The following is a 17,875-nucleotide window of genomic DNA, read 5'->3' on the forward strand; positions in this document are numbered from 1 at the left end:
AGTGTTAAACCAAGATTTTCAAAAATAAAGCATATTCAATCACATTGCTCACACTAAATTGAGGTTTTTTGTACCATTAATAAATAAAAAAATTAAAATATTTCTTCTCTCTCATGGTTTTTTAATTTCTATTTTGTGTGTATGTTTTATAATTTACAGAATATATTAGTACAGTAGTATATGTATATAATTTATACATAAATAAATATACATATATTGGGGGTGTGTGCTCAAAAAATTTACTGATAGGTGTGCACAATCAAAAAAGTTTGGAGACCACTGCTCTACAACATTGTGTTTTCGGGGGACAGAAAACCACAAGTGAGTTTTTTTTTAACTTTAGCTCCAAACTTAAAACTTAAAAGTTTTTGCCTGGGAATACTGTTACATTTTCATGTCTACCTGTCAGTGGCCAATAAGGTTAGATGCCAAACTACCTTGCTTTTATATAGCACTTTATTAGCAGATCTCAAAATGCTTTGCAAAAGATAATCATCACATTGTACAGATGGCGAAATCAATCAAACCCAGGCCTTCCGAGTCTCAATCCAGTGCCTTACGTACTTGGCCACATTACACAGCATTGACTAGGAACAAACAAACTGTAAGTTATCCTCATTTAGTCAAAGTAGGCCCAGTTTGCAGAATTCATGGATACACAGCACTAATGGTCTAACTTAATGCAGTTCAGTATAGAAAGCTTTTCTGAACTAGTAGCAAAGCACTACTCACTTACGTAATCAACCCCCAACCCCTGGTAACCATTAGATCATTGTCTCTGGATATTCTCATGCTTGTGGGATGCACCAGATAGACCTTCCAGAAAGCAGTGCTGGTCAGGGCCACCCTTTTGTAGTACCAAACATTCAGAATATAGTTATAAAAGGGCCACGTGGCCTTGACTGCCTTTCTGACTTCTGTACTACAGCTGCAGACACAAAAACCTCAGGACACCTATTTGGTATTTTTACTAAGTAATTAAACAGTTTTAGTATTAAATATATTTTAGTACTGTTTTAGAATTTTCACAAGCATGCAGCTCCCCAGGTCTGGGTTAGACCCAAAAAGGCCAAGATTTTCAGGCATATTATTACTCTGGAGTGACATACACACACGTTTAGAAGAGGCCTAACTGATGCTCAGTATGTTGTGTCTTCAAACCTCAGGCCTGGAAGTACAGGAAGCATTTGCACCATACCTTAATGAATGAGGCAGAGAGCATGTGTCTTAGAATAGGTAGATATCAGTTTAAAAGAACTAGTGGGGAGAGAAATCTCACTAACACTAGTAATTTAAAAACATTTTTTATATCCCTAAGCTGTATTAATTTCATATTAAAAAGATGTACTTTTAAAAGCTAGCTGTTATTTGCTTACTTTGAAGGTGTACTCCAAATGTTTGTCAGCCCTTTTTCTTGATACTCCTTTCAGTGTTATCTTCTCAATGTGAACAGCTGAAAGAAAGAACAGCAATTTGTACTAGGTACAGGTCTAGTTTGAAAATTTATTCATCTGTTATGACAGCATCACCATGTTAGAGAATCATGCACCCTCACTGCCAGTTACTTTTTCTGGGGAAATACGAGTAGAAACCCATGGCCCTTGTGCTCAAGGAAATAAGTTTCTCTGGTCTGAAAACCACTCTTCAAAACCAGATTCTTAGTACTGACTGCCACCATTGTGTGTATTTCTGTCCAGATGTACTACACAATATTACAGATATGGGCATGAAGCCTTACACAGCCAATAACAGACCCAGTAATTACTGTCAGTGAAGAGAAACCCTTAAAATAAACATGTGTTTATAGCAAAAGGTTTCAGTGCAGCCAACTGAAAACAGTCAACTCCTGTGCACTGCAGTCCCATTTTGCAGAAGTTAAGAAATAGGGCCCACTTCACAAAAGGCCAGAGTCTGTAATTGAAAGTGACAAGTGAGGTAAAATGTAGAATACTGATAGAAGTATGACAGCATGACGAAGTCAGTGATCAGAAAAAAGGGGGGGGGGAGGGGTAAGAAAGGATGGGGAGACTACAGCAAGAGAGAAGTACTATATTCAGATTGCAGGTTTTGAACTTGTTCATATGCAGAACGAATTACTGAAAAAGAGCTCAAGAGACTGAGACTAATAGTCCCAGCACCCAGACCATTCAGACAGATCCAGTAACAGGCCAGGGCAGTTTCACTGCATTGCATTGGAGAAGGTGGGCTACAGGCTCTATACACCCTCTGAACCCCGCACATAGTCTCCCATACATGGAAAAAAGGGAGCAACCCTTGCTGATACTTGTTAAGGAGATGTGGTGTTGTAATCTTCAAATATTACTTAAAACTTGAATTAGTGTTTTTCAGGATGCAACTTGTAAGAAAAATCCTATATGAAAGTTGTTATGAAACTGAAAGGCTCCTCTTATCTTGTTTCCTCTAAGGCCTGGTCTAGACTACAATTAGGTCAATGTAAGGCAGTTTACATCAGCCTAATTATGTCAGCATACACACTACAGCCTCATCCCACCGATGTAAGTGTCCTACTACACCAACATTGCTAATGCCGGTGTAGTTAGGGCGACAGCGTGTGTGTAGACACTGCCTTACCCAACAGCTGATGTAAGTGTCTTGTCAATTTCACATCTCTATGCTGGGAGGTGAGAAGCCCAGGCAGCAAGTGGGTTCCCAGCATGAAGCTGTGCAGAGCTGAGAGCTCTGGCTCTCAGGCTCCCACACTGCCCCTCTTCAGTTGGTGGAAGCGCTTCTAGCGAGGATGCACACCACTGACAAAAAAGGGAGGATAGTGGAGACATCAGCCACTGCAGTAATTACTGCCATGGCTGTAAGTTGACATAATATAAGTGATTTAGGGCTGTAGTGTGACATGCTCCAAGAATGTATCAAGATAAAGAACTCACTTCCTTACAACCATGGGCTGATCTGGACAGACCTCATCTGTTAAGTAAGGTCACAACATTAGCATTTGTATCAGCGACCCTGAAGAAGGAAAGACATGGATCTTTTGTACATCATGCAAAAGCAATCGTCTGCAGGAGATTCTCTCCTTATCATTCTGCTCACCCCCCCCCCCTTTTTTTTTTTTAAACTAACAAGGTTGTTTTTTCATCACTGAAAAATTAAGATTGAAATAGTTAAAATGTCAGGTAATTCAGAGATAAGGAATCTTAATTAACCTCCTTGCATATCTTGATTAGAATAGAGTTATTCATTCTTGCCAAATCACCTGCAATATCACCACCTTACACAACTTGTACAGCTTCTGCTCATACTTACATTTAAATTTAAAAGTTTCAGTAGGTTAGACATCCATTTGTAAATGCCAGTTCTAGACTGAAACAGCTAAATTAGTAACTGAATCTTGGATAAACTGAAACAAGCAGCCACACAAACCTGAAATCCTATAATCCCACAACTCCTGAAATACTTAGTTTCCAAACCATAAACAGAGTATCCTTTATAGCTAGGAATTTTTAATGTCACTTCCCAGACTTTTTTTTTTTTTTAAATTGTGAGTAACTTGTTTTCAAAGTAATGAGAGGAAAAAAAATGACCTACCCACCAATACATAGACATTTAAGTTATCCCAAAAATTAAACAAAAACCTTTGTTTCAGAAGTTAAGACTGCTACACCTGTCACTTTAACCTCAAGAATTTAAGGATAACTGAACAGTTAACCTTCCAAAATCTTCAACTGCCTATGTTAACAAATACATTGGTTTTTAATTATAAAGGAACATGCACTGCATAACACCTTGAGCCTGGGCCATGGGAGGTTCCATAAGCGGTATTGTTAAATGGGAAATACCAGTTAACATTTGTGTATAAACATAAAAATTCTTGGTTCATACTTACAGTCATTTGATAATGATGTACATGTAGTTAAATCAAACTTATGGTGAAATGTCATAACAGGGAAAGTATGCTGACTAGTATTTGAGGCTGATCCTAACTATATGTGTGCACATTTATGATCATATTAATCTTGAAAATGAAACTTATTTTAGGCTATTTAAGACTTTATTATAAATATTTATAATATTTGAGGAATAAATATTATGCATTTATTATGTAGACAAAGATATGCAATCTCCTTTACTATTCATTTTCTTGGTTTTCAATGCTCTAGATTTTGTAAGTGCTCTAATTGATATTGTAGTTACCTCTCAGCAGCCTTTAAGTGTTTCTGAAATAAAGACTTAGTTTTGTGATTTCCTATGTTGCTTTTTTATTTATGTTTTTAAACAGACTTTTCTTCCAGAGTCAGTGTTTTTAAGAGCTTAAGTGAGTGGATGGATTGGTCATCTGTTTAAATTAAGTAACACTGGCTAAGATAATAATGGTTCATACATAGCTCTGACTCATTCTGTTCACAATACATATTCATGCTGAATGTTAACTTAGTATGTATGCGTGCATACTACAGCTTATCGTCATTCTGAACGTTGTTTTAGCACTTAGCTACAATCAAATTATGTACCAGAACCAAGTCTGGAAGCTAAATCTCTTGTTTTGAGTTATACATATAGGAACACTTTTTTTTTTTTTTTTTTTTTTTTTTTACAGCTGGCTTGAATACAGAATTTTGAAGTCATCTATATGAGAAGAACGGGGGTTTACTGGATAAGATATAGGATTGCCACAAGTTTCCAAGTAACTTTTTGCAAGTTACCTGAACTCTATTCAGCAATTCCACCTGGAAGATGCACTACATTGGCACAGAATTCATGTCATCTGCAGATTTCTTTGCTTCCCCACAGAAAAATGACTTCTGAGGGGAAGCAAAAGGGAAGCGCAAGAGTAGTCACTTGCTCTTCCCTGGCAGCCCAGAGCAGCTGGTGGAGACGTAAATCAATGTGGGGGGTGGGGAAGTGGGAGAGAGCTGGGCATTTGTGGGGAGACAATCAATCAATGCTGGGGGTGGGACTGGGCAGGCATGCAACTCAGTGAACAACAGAGACTCTGTGCTTCTGGCTCACTATTGCAGCGCGCCTGGCATGGAGGGGCAGGGCTTTGGGGTGTTTGGAGGTAGGCGTGAGGCAGGCTCTTTCCTCTCAGGCAGAGTATAACAAAGCAGGCTGCCTACTTAGTTGGTCCCACTGTTAGCGAATTGTTCTCATTTTTAGTGAGTTCCCCCAGGAGCATAAACCATGTGTAAAAGTTTTAAGGCTCCTTTACATTGCCAGAGAGGTGTAAAGGAGCCTTATTGTAAAAGACAGTATGACCATATAAATGCTTATGGTGCTTCAGTGATTAGAACGGGTCTAATTTTTTGGACCTAAAAATTTTCCTATCAAAATGTGCTCTATGAACTGTCTACTACTAACCTTTCTGGAAATGGTCGGTAGCCAATATAAATTGTGAGTTTGATTCCCCAGGCCTCACTTGCTCTCCAGTTGCCTAGGATATAATACTGAGCATATGGCTGCATACATTTGTTGACTAAGAAACTAGAAATAAAGGGTCAAACCTAGCTACGTTACTATTAGACAAATGGGGTTTGGATATTTCCTCCAATGCCTCACAATCCCATTCTCCATCCATTGTATTGTAGTTTAAATAAATTACCAAAATAATTAAGACCAGAGTGATTACATTGTGTTGACAAATAAAACATGGAGAATTTTAAAATATTGTGCACAGAATGTTTAGTTTGTGTTACAGAATTACCCCCGAAGTATCTATATACATACTCCCTAAGCAAAGAGGGTGTTATTAATGAGGAATGCAACTGAGTGGCACTTGACTACAATCATTGAAAATTAGACAAACTATTACTCATTTTCTTCAGTATTTCACTACTACACTTTTAAAACTCCAAACTGAAGTGAAGCACTTCTAGACTGGTACATAGTAAAGAAAAGCAGAAGACTCGTTCTCATTTAAGTATTTTGTTAAGATAAAAACATTCCAAAAAACCCTCATGTAAGATCCACACCTGATTATAACATTGAGCAGGAGGAGAAAACCAAGAGAGGATACAGCAATGGAGAAAGAAACAGCAATGGGTAGGAGAATCGACATTAAGAGGAAAGATACCTGACTCTTAGTGCCAATGCCAGTGAAGTGAAGCAATACTGGCAGTAGAATGACCGTACCCAACTGGGTGAGGAATCTGGGCAAAGTCAAACAGAAACAAGCATGATGTTTGTACACCACACAAGGAGCCTAGAGTGCAAAACAGAGGAACTAGAACTACTGGTGCAAGAAATGACACCAAGTATCATAAGGATAAGAAACACGGTGGAATGGTAGTCAGGACTAGAGTACAAGTATTGAAGAGTATGTGCTGTTCAGGAAAGATAGATATAAAGGCAAAGGTGAAGGAGTAGCATTGTATATTAATGATGAGGTAGACTGTAAAGAAATTAGAAAATGATGGAATGGATAAGACAGTCTGTTTGGGTCAAAATCACTTTGGGGAAGAAAGCTACCAAAGCTTCCACAAGGATAGTACTTGGGTATGAAACAGACTCCTAGGATCCGATTTGTACATAGAGACCTCTAACATTTTTAATGAAATAAATAGTACTGAGAATTGTGTGATTATCGAAGATTAACTTCCCAGATATAGATCGGAGGGCCAGTGCTACTAATAATAGTAGGGCCCAGATTTTCCTGGATGTGATAGTTGACAGATGTTTTTCAAATAGTTTCTGAACCAACAACGGGGAAATACCATTTTAGATTGGTACTGGTGAGTAATGAAGACCTCACAGAAGAGCTGATTGTAGGGAACAACACTGGTTCAAGTGACCATGAGCTGATTCAGTTTAAACCAAATGGAAAGAAACAAAAATGATGAGCAACTAGGGTCCTTGAGTTAAAAAAGGAAAACTTAAAAGGAATTAGTTAGTGAAGTTGACTGGACTAAAGGCCAAGCAGTGTTGGACCTTGAAAAGGAAATTAAAAACAATAAAAGGTTCTATAGCCATATATAAGAAGAAAACAATCAAAGAAGAAGTGGGACCACTAAGCACCGAGGATGGGGTAGAGATTAAAAATCTAGGAATGGCCCAACATCAAAACCAAATACTTTGCCTCAGTTTTTAATAAGGGTAATGAAGAGCTTAGGGATAGTGGCGGGGTGGCTACTGAACAAGGATATGGAAGTAGAAATTACCACATCTTAGGAGGAAGTCCAACTCAAACAACTTAATGGGACTGGGACGGGGAGGGGGGAAGAGAAGGCGCACAGATAATCTCCATCCAAGAATATTAAAGGAATTGGCACATGAAATTGCAAGACCAATAGGAAGGGTTTTTAATAAATCTGTAAACAGTGGGGGAGGGGGAGGGTGTCATACCCCATGACTGGAGAACTGTTAATATAGTTCCTATTTTTAAGAAGGCGGGGAGAGGGGAGTGATCCGGAATACTACAGAACTGTTAGTTTGACCTTAGTTATATGCAAGGTCTTGAAACAAATTTTAAAAGAGAAAGTAAAAGGGCTGTCAAACTATTAAAAAATTGCCATTAATCAAGAGATAAAAATAGTCATCATTAATAGCAGATTTAATCGCACTGTTAAACAACAGAATACCATTTATTTAAATTTTTGGATGTTTTCTACATTTTCAGATATATTTAAATTACAACAGAATACAAAGTAAACATAACTTCACTCCTACATAAAACAATGTAAAACTTCTTATTTACCTTGCAATGGCGGCTACAAAAGTGCCATGCGAATGCCTGTTCTCACTTTCAGGTGACATTGTAAACAAGAAGCATCTCCCATAAATGTAAACAAACTTGTTTGTCTTAGCTGAACAAGGAGGAGACTGAGTGGACTTATAGGCTCTAAAAAGTTTTAGAGTTTTGTTTGAGTGCAGTTATGTAACCACAAACAAAAAAATAATATCTACATTTGTAAGTTATACAAAGCACTAGTGAGACCTGATCTGGAATACTCTGTGCAATTCTGGCCTCCCATGTTTAAGGAAAAATGAATTCAAACTGGAACAGATGCAGAAAAGGGCCACAAGGATGATCGAAAGAATGGGAAACCTACCTTACGAGAGAAGACTCAAAGAGCTTGACTTAGTAGCCAAACTAAACAAAAACTATAAGGAGACAGGACTGCTCTCTAGAAATAGAGAGGGATAAAGAGAGAGAGAGAGAGAGAGAGAGAGTTTAGATGAAGGTTTCTGACCATCAGAGGAGTGAAGTTCTGGAACAGGCTTCCAAGGGGAGCAGTGTGGGAAAAAAACTTAAGTGGCTTCAAGACTGAGCTTGATAAGTTTACAGAGGGGACGGTATGATGGGACCATCTACAATGACATGTATCTGATCTGCAACTTCTAGCAGCAGATATCCCCAACAGCCAGCGATGGGACACTAGACAATAAGGGTCTGAGTTACTACAGAGAATTATTTCCTAGGTGTCTCTCTGATGAGTCCTGCCCACAGGCTCAGCATCTGATTGACTGCCATATTTGGGGTCGGGAAAGAATTTCCCATGTCAGATTGGCAGAAACCCTGGGGCTTTTCACCTTCCTCTGCAGCATGGGGCATGGATCACTCGTAGATTTAAACTAGCATAACTGGTGGATTCTCTAATTTTAAGTCTTTAAATCATTATTTGAGGACTTTGGTAACTCAGCCAGATTATGGGTCTACTACAGGAGTGGGTGGGTGAGGTTACGTGGCCTGCAACGTGTAGGAGGCAAGACTAGATCAGGTGTGGCCAAACTTACTGATCCTCTGAGCTGCATGCAATAATCTTTAGAAGTCCGAGAGCTGGGGTCACCTATTCAGGGCTTCTGCCTAGCAGCAGGGTATTGGGGCTTGGGGCTTCAGCCCCATGCGAGGTGCCTGCCAGTGCTCATAGCTTCAGAAAAAGAGGGGGGCTGAAGCCCTAGTAGGTTCCTCCCTGCAGGTGACCCCCACACCCCACTGGGCAAAAGCCCCTAGACCCACCACTCCACCACAGGGCAGAAGCCCTGAGCTCCACCCCAGTCTGGTAGGTGGAGAATGGCAGGGGGGGCCGGAGGGGTGAGGCATGAACCACAGTTTGGCCACCCCGTACTAGATGATAGTGATGGTCCCTTCTGACCTTAAAGTCTATGAGTCTTAGATAAGAAGAGTGAATCAAGCAAGCAACATTACAGTCACAACTTTACAATATCAACAGTTTAATTCACAAATGTTTTGCATCACTATAGCAACCAATACTGTGGATAAAGTCAGTTCCTGTTAAGTTTATATTCCTCCTCCCAATAAACCATCTCTGCTTCAGGGGTAAGCCTCTTTCTTGACCCACCTGCAATTAATCTCTATCCATTCTGATATAAGCAGTAGGAAACTAACTACAATTATACAATCCTATCATTCTGCTCATACCAGATGGGAGAGTGCTGTGAAGGTGATCCAGAAGCAGCTGCACTTAGGGACCAGCCAATTCCTCATTTGAGTGAAGAGTAAGACATAGGAGTCCCATAACACCAGGTTAAATTTAACATGCAAAGAATATAAAAAACTTCTAAACAGAATTTTATTTACATACCTTCCCGCTGAGGTCTATGAGAGGCCATCGAAAGTCCATCATGAGGTGGTGTGGTGTGATCCAAACTATTCTCATTACTTGGCATGCAGTCATTATGGGAAAAGTCATTCTATATGGGGGGAGAAAAATAGAGGGGAAGTTCCTTCAATATATTCTCAAAACCCCACCACCACCTGAAATTATGCAGGCCAAATTTTGTCAATCTGAGAGTCTGCTGTTAACAGAAAAACACAACCAAATAAGCAAGCAATTTATTTTTTCCTACAGGTGCACAGTACACGCTATTGACAAAGACTAAGATTTTAAGAAGTGACTAGTGACAGCGTACCACAATTTTCCAGGTGCTTAACACAACACATTTTCAAAAGGACTTTTATTTAAATAAAGTGCTGTCCACCTAGCCTCTGAAAGCCTGATTCCTTTAAGATGTCTCAACTTGGGCACTCAAGATCACTAGCCTTTCTTAGAAAAGCTTGGAAAATGTAATAATTACTGTAAGTGATAGATTAGCATTAACCACAACAGCATACTTAAGTAATTTGTTCACCTAATTCTGAACATGCTCTCATATACAATAAACCCCTCACGTACTACTTTGCTATGATTTTGCTACTAAAATATGTACACAGCTTAGTTGCCCAAGTCATCCTAAAACTAGGAGATAAAACACCTGTATGCCTCCAGTAACACAGTAACTAAGGCAAGTGAACTGAACAAAGGGACTATCAAATGTCAAGTATGGCATCTGGAAAGACTGGGCAGTGAGTTTGAGATTGGCCATTTCACTCAAGTTTGAGCATCTGTTGTAATGCACATCAGAAGTCAATATATACACGTTTTGTCTTTTCAATTTGTTCTTGGATAAAAGAAGCTTACTGGAATAGAAATACTTCAGAAAAGCTCTGGAAGGGTCATTCTCACATGAATATTTTTTTTTTATATAAAGTGTTCTTAACTGTACTAACATTGTTGTGCTCCTGGTAAAAGAAATATGTTGACCACTATCAGGGTAAGCTTTTTACAAAATCCTGAGATAGCTCTCTTATATTTTGAGATATTGGAATTGAGGTACATGGGAATTCAACTCCAGAATATATTTTAAGGGAACCAAAGACGCATTGTGTTGAAGCCCAACATGCTGAACTGATTAATATTCAGAGTTGCACTCCAATTGCCATTCACACAGGAAAGTCAGAAGAGTGATCGATCAGCTGTAAGTACCTTTGAAATGCTAATTTACAGTTGTCAAAATAAAGACCTCCTAAGGTGTGTTACCACCACTTCAGATAAGCAGAGAGCAAAAAAGAGTCAAGTTCAAATATTGAGATTTCAATGTACTACAGGCCAGGGAAAATAGGTGTGCAGAATTGTATGAAATGCTTCCTTCAGCCTTCACTTTTGGTCAGAGGCAGACAATGAAATCTCCCACTACAAATGTTAGTTTTATATGCATTATGTATACAAAGAGCAAGATGTTCACCCCCTGCCATGGCCTCTTTATGCATGCAGAAAAGACCACAGTGGTATAAAGGAGTATTAAAAACGCTAGATTCATCCAGAAGAGGATTTGCCCAAGACACAAAGTGGTCTGGTAAGGACCCATTCACGCATTGTAACAGGAGGCATGTCAGGGATACAGCAAAAGCAAGGTTCCATGCAGTGCTACAGACAGGGACAAGCTGCTGTAACTTAGATAGGCCCCCCATGGCTGTCAGTAATGTCAAGAGCTGTTAAGCAGTCCAGAATCAGAACAGCACAAAGGTGGGTTAAAGCCACAAAAGGCATCCCTGATCCTGTCTTGCACAGAATCTAAGAGGCACAGAAACTCAGTGTTTATTTAAACCAATGCATCATTGTTGCATTTGGACTGTTTTGGGTGAGCTTCATTGGGCTCTGAGGAACCTCTGTTTTAAAACTTATGACATCCCTATTAATAGGAAAAAAACTGTCTTCTGAACATTAAAATGCTTTGCACAGATGCTTAACCATTCAGCTGCAATCCTTACCCCACTCCTCTGATAAACACCCATAATTTCAGCCTGCAGAGGTTTATAATAAATTGTGAACACAATAGGAGTATTTGAACTAATTAGCATTTTAACAGCTTTACTATTTGCAATTTTTCTACAATTAGAAATAAAAATATTTTGGATAGATAGAGGCATTTTGAAACAGACCTCTTCCCTACTCCAGTAAAACGGAGGTGGTTTGCCAAATATGCCATGACATTATTGGATACAACGGACAGCCATACATAACACCAGATCTAACTTTTGATGGAGGTCAAGCTACTTCACCTAAAAGCAGAAAGAGGTAATGTGCTAGAATTTGAATTCCTGGTCTCACACTATTCTATCAGATCAAAGAACTGTTAGTTTCCAGATACTAAACTATGATGTTTTTGTTCACTTTACAGAAGCCCACAAAAGCAAGTTATACTGTGGATAGGGCCCTACCAAATTCACAGTCATTTTGATCAATTTCACAGCCAGAGGGTTTTTAAATTAGTCAATTTCACATTTTGAGCCCTTTATATCTGAAATTTCAGTGTTGTAACCATGGGGGGTCCCAACCCAAAAGGTACCTGGAAGTTGGTCTGATCTCCTCCCACCCAACCCCCCTGCTGCCATGTCCTGTCCCTCCCCACCACAGCAGGGACTCACAGCTAAGAGCTCCCTGGCTGGGGCTCTCCAGGAGCAGGGGGAATATCCGACTCACCTCCACAAGTCTCCTCCAGCTGCAGGAATCTCCGAGGCTGGAGCTTCCTGCAGCAGACGGGAGGCAGGCCCTCCAAGGTGGGTCTGATCTCCCCCTGAAAGCTAGAGCAGCTGTGCAGAGGAAGGACAAGTCCTCTCCCTCCCCGTCCCAGACTTACAGCTAGGAGCCCCCTCACTGGAACGCTCCCAGCAGCAATGTCGAAATCAGATTTCATGGGGAAGAGCTTATTTCACAGTCCTTCACAGCTGTGAAATTGGTAGGGCCAGAACTATGGATGAAGTTGAGCAAGCTATTTGAACTGACAATTTTTAGCATGCATTTTGGCAGAAGTGAAAATGCCTTCTTGCTGTCATCCAACTAAAGACCTGGACCCAACTTTCAAAAGATCAATGCAGCTGCCAGAAAATTACTAACTAGGTCCTGTTTAAGCTATAGCCAAATGCTTTGCCAGATACAAAAAGTAGATACAAAAGTTAGCTCGACCGCATGCAGCAGAATGACTCTATATTAACGTTTTGGAAGAGCTGCCTAATTTTTTGTTTCCTATAATAAAATAGTCTGTTACTTTAAAACCATGAGCTTGAGTGAAAAAAAGCTATAGCACCATTCATTTTAGAAAGCTGGGACTTTCTACATTTAATAGCATTTTCTAAAATTGACCTAAAAAACCCAACAGAGCAGGAACTGGCTTTCTGCTTACATGTCAGACCCAAGATATTCACATACTACAATTTGTAACAAAATATACTACAACATATTCCCTTAATACAGTCTATCCTGAAGCATACTTAAGACCTTAATCTGACAGTTAGCTCTCTTCCTCTTAAAGTGCAGCTATTTGAAGAATTAGCTTGTATTGTTTTGATTTTTTAATGCTTTAACATCTCTTTAATAGAAAAGAAATGTGGAGCTAGAAGCTTGTTTAAAAAACAATTTCTCAATTCACCTCAGCATAGGAGAGAGCATGGGATTTAAGGATTGGGGAAAGGTAACAGGAGATATTGAACTCATAGGTGGTCACCACCACAGCTCTTACCAGAGACCTGAGCTTGTAAAGGATAAGCGGATAGCATAAAGGACTTAAGACCCTGTATACGACTAGGGGCACACTGTAGGAAAACCAGACCCCGAAGGGAGAGGAGATACTCATGTCAGGGTAGAGGTACTGTCCAACTATGCCCTCATTGAAAACACCTGGTCTCTGTCTGAGCCAGTACGAAGGAAACTGAGGCCATGTCTACACTTACCGGGAATCAACGCTGCTGTGATCGATGCAGCAGGGATCGATTTAGCAGGTACAGCAAAGACACGCTAAATCGACCGCAAAGTGTGCTCTCTGGTAGATTCCAGTACTCCACTGGATCAAGAAGATTAAGGAGAGTCAACAGGAGAGCATCTCTTGTCGATGCAGTGCTATGCAGACACCGCATTAAGTCGACCTAAGCTATGTTGATTCCAGCTACATTATTCACGTAGCTGGAATAGCATAACTAAGGTCGACATACTGCAGTAGTGTAGACAAGGTCTTAGTATATCCGACAATGGTTTAATTATGGGAACTCCATAGCTGCAAGGGTCTGAGATATAGCCAGTCTAATACTGCTCTGTGAAACCTTTTCTGCTGTCCATCAGCAGAGCCCCACACTGTCTACAAGAACTTTTTTAAAACACAAGTATCGTATTAGCTTACTAGTGTTTTGGAAGTAATAAAAGTTTTGTGGAGGGGAAAGGTTATATTGTTCTCATTAGTCTATCTACACTAGTCATTTACCCAGCCTCTTTGTATTCCATTTTTTACCCCTTGTTGAAACAGACCAACTCATGCCAGACTACTCACCTTCTTTACTGTCTACTTGTTTTTTTTAAAATCACCATACCCTCAAAACTACTATAGTTAAAGCGATTTACTAAGATGTACAGTTTCCCCATGGGTACCACATTCAGTTTAGTACTAACCTACCCTCTAGAGACACCGTTAGCGCCTTCTTAGAGCCTGAGGTCTATTATCCAGAAATGGTGCTCTTTTCCAGAGGCACATGAGTCAGGGTCATGGTGAAGGAGCCATGGTGTTTTGCACTCCAGTATGTAAGAAGCTATACCAGGAAACAAAAAAAACTAGTTTGCCTGAAATGTAAAGTCAGTAGACTACACAAAAACCATGTAAAAAAAGAGAGTGTCAATACACACTGACCTTTCTATTCTTTCAATTTAAACCAGTTTCAGAAAGATATACAAGTGATAAGTACCTACGTAGATGCGTCTGGCAGTACACATCAACTGTACGTGCAGTGTAGTGGCAACTGGCTTATTTTTTTACTTGCTCAAAACAAAAACTCCCTTAGATTCTAAGGGAATTAAGCACCAGTATCTTGCTTTCTTATAAATCACTGAAGATTAGCACGGAAACGGTGTTGTGTTTTGCTGTAACTTGTTAAGTAAAATAATCTGTAAATAGAAGCCATTCATTCATTTGTTTACAAATTGGCTTACAGAAATTTTCTGAAAGTGGTTCCTTAAGCCAGCTAATCATAGCACCTCTCAGAGTACCAGGATTTTCAAGAACTTCTATTTAACTAAACAATCTTAGCTCTAGTACTGTCATTAATCAATCCTCATTAAATATTTGGGAACCTAGACTAAACCCTGCTTACCATATATGCTAGTTAGAATTATTTCAGATCATGTCAAGGTGCTGAAATGGTCATTTTAGGTCCTGAAAAAACATTGTCTGAAGAGGAATAGGTCAATATTTGCTAAAATTAATTTGATTAATTTTAATGGCCAATTCACAGCAAAGATTAGTTGAAAGTTCCATTAAATAAACCCTATGTTTTGTTACTCAATTTGATGTATGATAGCGATAGCAACAGATGTTTTTGTAGAACTGTATGTAAAGTATGGAGTTTGTGGTCTATATTGTAAAAATAGATGAAGATGTTTTTGGATAGATTATGAGCATTAATACACATTCAGAGTTGAGATTCCACACAACACTAACTGAATTTTTGACAAGCTTTTTTTATTGCAATAAAACATTCAAACAGCCATTATTTGCAGCTTCTTAAATGAATGTGTATCAGGTAATTTTTAGTAGCTGAATAAAACATTCATTTTTGACTATGTGAATTACAGCACCTTGAAAACACAACCAACCCGTTGTATTAAATGCTGTACACATAAAATACAGTCCTTGCCCCAAAGAGCTTATAGTCTAAACAGGCAAGAAAAAGGAAGTATTATTTCCCTTTTGCAGATAGGGAACCATGGCAGAGATTAAATGCCCCATGTCACAGTCTGTCGCAGAGCCTGGCCTGAACTCAGATGTCTCAAGTCCCTCTCCCATGCTTCAACCATAAATCCAGCCTGTGTGTTTATTTATCCTCAAGTTTGTTCAACAGCCTCAATACCCTGTGAATCCAGGGAGAAGCAGTTTCAACTGCTCCAACTCTCTGCATCTCCAAAGCAGCACATCACGAAAGAGAATGATTAAAGGACTAGCTGCCCTGTATCTCTTCGCTCATGGAGACACACCGTACCTACCTCTTCATAAAACTATTGCTCAAGGTTGTCAATAGGCAGACCACAGGCCAAATCCCAGCCACCAGATGCTTTTGGAAAGGACCTTGAAATCTTTGTATTTACTTTTTTTCTCTCCTTTTTTTCCCCCCTTTTGCTCTAGAGTCTGGATGTTGACTATACCTTGACAAAGAAATTTGGATCTTCACAAAAAAATAACTGACTATCTCTGCTATAGCTACAGGCACGAACTGCAAAGAATCAAAATCAGAGCAAATTCAGCTTGACTGGTTCATTTCCAGGCTTTCAAGTCCACAGACTAGGCCTGTGGAATTCAAATGCCATAAGGCTGACAATATTAAGCTTGAATCCTCAGACAACAAACGCATTGCAATGTAATACGAATGCAATTCCAAAAATAACCCCCATGCCTACTACCTTTATAAGAGGCTGCTGTCAACAAGAACAAATTTTCAGACAATTTTTAAAATACAATATGCCAACAAAATGAAAACCTCAACTTTGTAAGGTTTCAGTTGGAAGTAGACCAAAATGCAAGAGAGTTAAACAGGTTTTCTGAGGAGTTGGGAGAAAAAGGGATCAAAGTTGAATTTAATAAAATCCGATTATAATTTAACTATGAAATTACTACTGTACCCATGTTGTATGTTTATGCTTGCAGTGTTACAGGTTAGCCAACATTACATGCATTTATATTTAGCGAACCACTCTGCCTTTTAATGAAACTTGCATATAAATTCTTTTGTCAATGTTCTGCAGGTTTAATTTTTTCTTTAAAAAAAGAGAGATGGGAAGAGAAACTAAAGAAGTTAGATTAAGTAAAATTGTATGCCCGCATCATCAAAGTACCAGGCTAAATGACCAATTACAGAAAAAATATACTGTTATGACAGGCAGCCGCCAATCCATAACTCATTTCAGAACAAGAGGGCAGCTTTTCCAGACTATTTGTTTACTGGTGCAAACGAATAAATAAATGAAGTCAATCAATAGAATAGGTGTAAACCCACTGTAGTGCTACCTTGAAGTTTTCTACCATGACCAATGGTGGTAATATTTTCAAGATGTTTTTCTAGAGTAATCAGGAGTCTGTAAATGCTTTTCAGAGTAACAGCCGTGTTAGTCTGTATTCGCAAAAAGAAAAGGAGTACTTGTGGCACCTTAGAGACTAACCAATTTATTTGAGCATGAGCTTTCGTGAGCTACAGCTGTTTTATTGCATTATAAGGGAAAAGACTATTCAGTGGTTAGGGCACTAGTCTAGAACCAAGATCGCCCCAAGTCCAATTACCTGCTCCTGCAGCAACTGTGTGTGGGACTTTGAACAAGTCACTTAGCCTCTGTGCCTCATTTTCTCAGCTGTAAAATGGGGATAAACACTTCCCTGTCTCACAAAGCTGTTGTGAGAATAAATACACTGAAGACTGAAGCACTTTGAGATCACTGACAAAAAGCACTAGAAATTTTTTTTATTAGAAGTGTTTTTGACTGAAGTGCCTTCACTTCTTATACTAATTTATTCAAAACCTGAAATGTCAAGTGTAAGAAAGAAAGTTGATGAGCTAGTCTCATCTCAAGCTGTAAATGGTAGTCAAGAAACGTGAGGACTGATCTATCCATCTTGTTCTTAAAAGCTGGTTGGCACAGTACATATATGTGATAAGTTCTCACTACCATTTGTCCTATTGTTTGCCAGTAAAACTGATTTTATTACAAGATTAACATATAGGAGGTTTTAATAATTTTATTTTTGGCTTCTAATAAGAAGAAGACAGGCTTACAGGGATAATGATGAATATATTTTCTAAATATACCAATTTTTTAAAACTCTGCTCAGCTACTCACCTCAGTTTTATCTATGGCAGTGATTTCTATGGGCTAATTTTGCAGTGCAAAGTTATCCCTTGCTTTCTTCATTGGCAAATGTAAAACGTGAGGTATAAAGTAAAAGAACCTTCACAGAAAAGAACAGAATGAGCAGAGTACTTTCATTGTACTGCATGTTAAAGGTACTTCTCAAAGCAAGATCCTCAGTAATACTGATGTTTGACAAGGATATATACTTTTAGATTTTGACATGTGATGCTGACAATGTGTTTATAGTAACA

The 17,875-nt window shown here is 39.0% G+C and overlaps 1 protein-coding gene across 5 annotated transcripts in view; it reads right to left on the reverse strand.

The window, feature by feature from the left end:
- The window catches only part of ZCCHC2 (zinc finger CCHC-type containing 2), a 73,384-nt gene that overhangs the window by 49,500 nt on the left and 6,009 nt on the right, over positions 1–17,875 (reverse strand). For all 5 annotated transcript variants that reach the window (XR_013345223.1, XR_013345222.1, XR_013345221.1 and 2 more), the window contains exons 2-3: positions 9,513–9,621; positions 1,377–1,453 (exon numbers count right to left, since the gene is read on the reverse strand). Coding sequence is in view for 2 of the 5 variants with exons in the window: in XM_077810743.1 (XP_077666869.1) it covers positions 1,377–1,453; positions 9,513–9,621 (186 nt within the window). In the remaining 3 variants the exon portion in view is untranslated. The remainder of the gene's footprint in view (positions 1–1,376; positions 1,454–9,512; positions 9,622–17,875) is intronic.

Source organism: Eretmochelys imbricata, chromosome 2, assembly GCF_965152235.1.
Source record: "Eretmochelys imbricata isolate rEreImb1 chromosome 2, rEreImb1.hap1, whole genome shotgun sequence".
NCBI classification, from domain to species: Eukaryota; Metazoa; Chordata; order Testudines; family Cheloniidae; genus Eretmochelys; species Eretmochelys imbricata.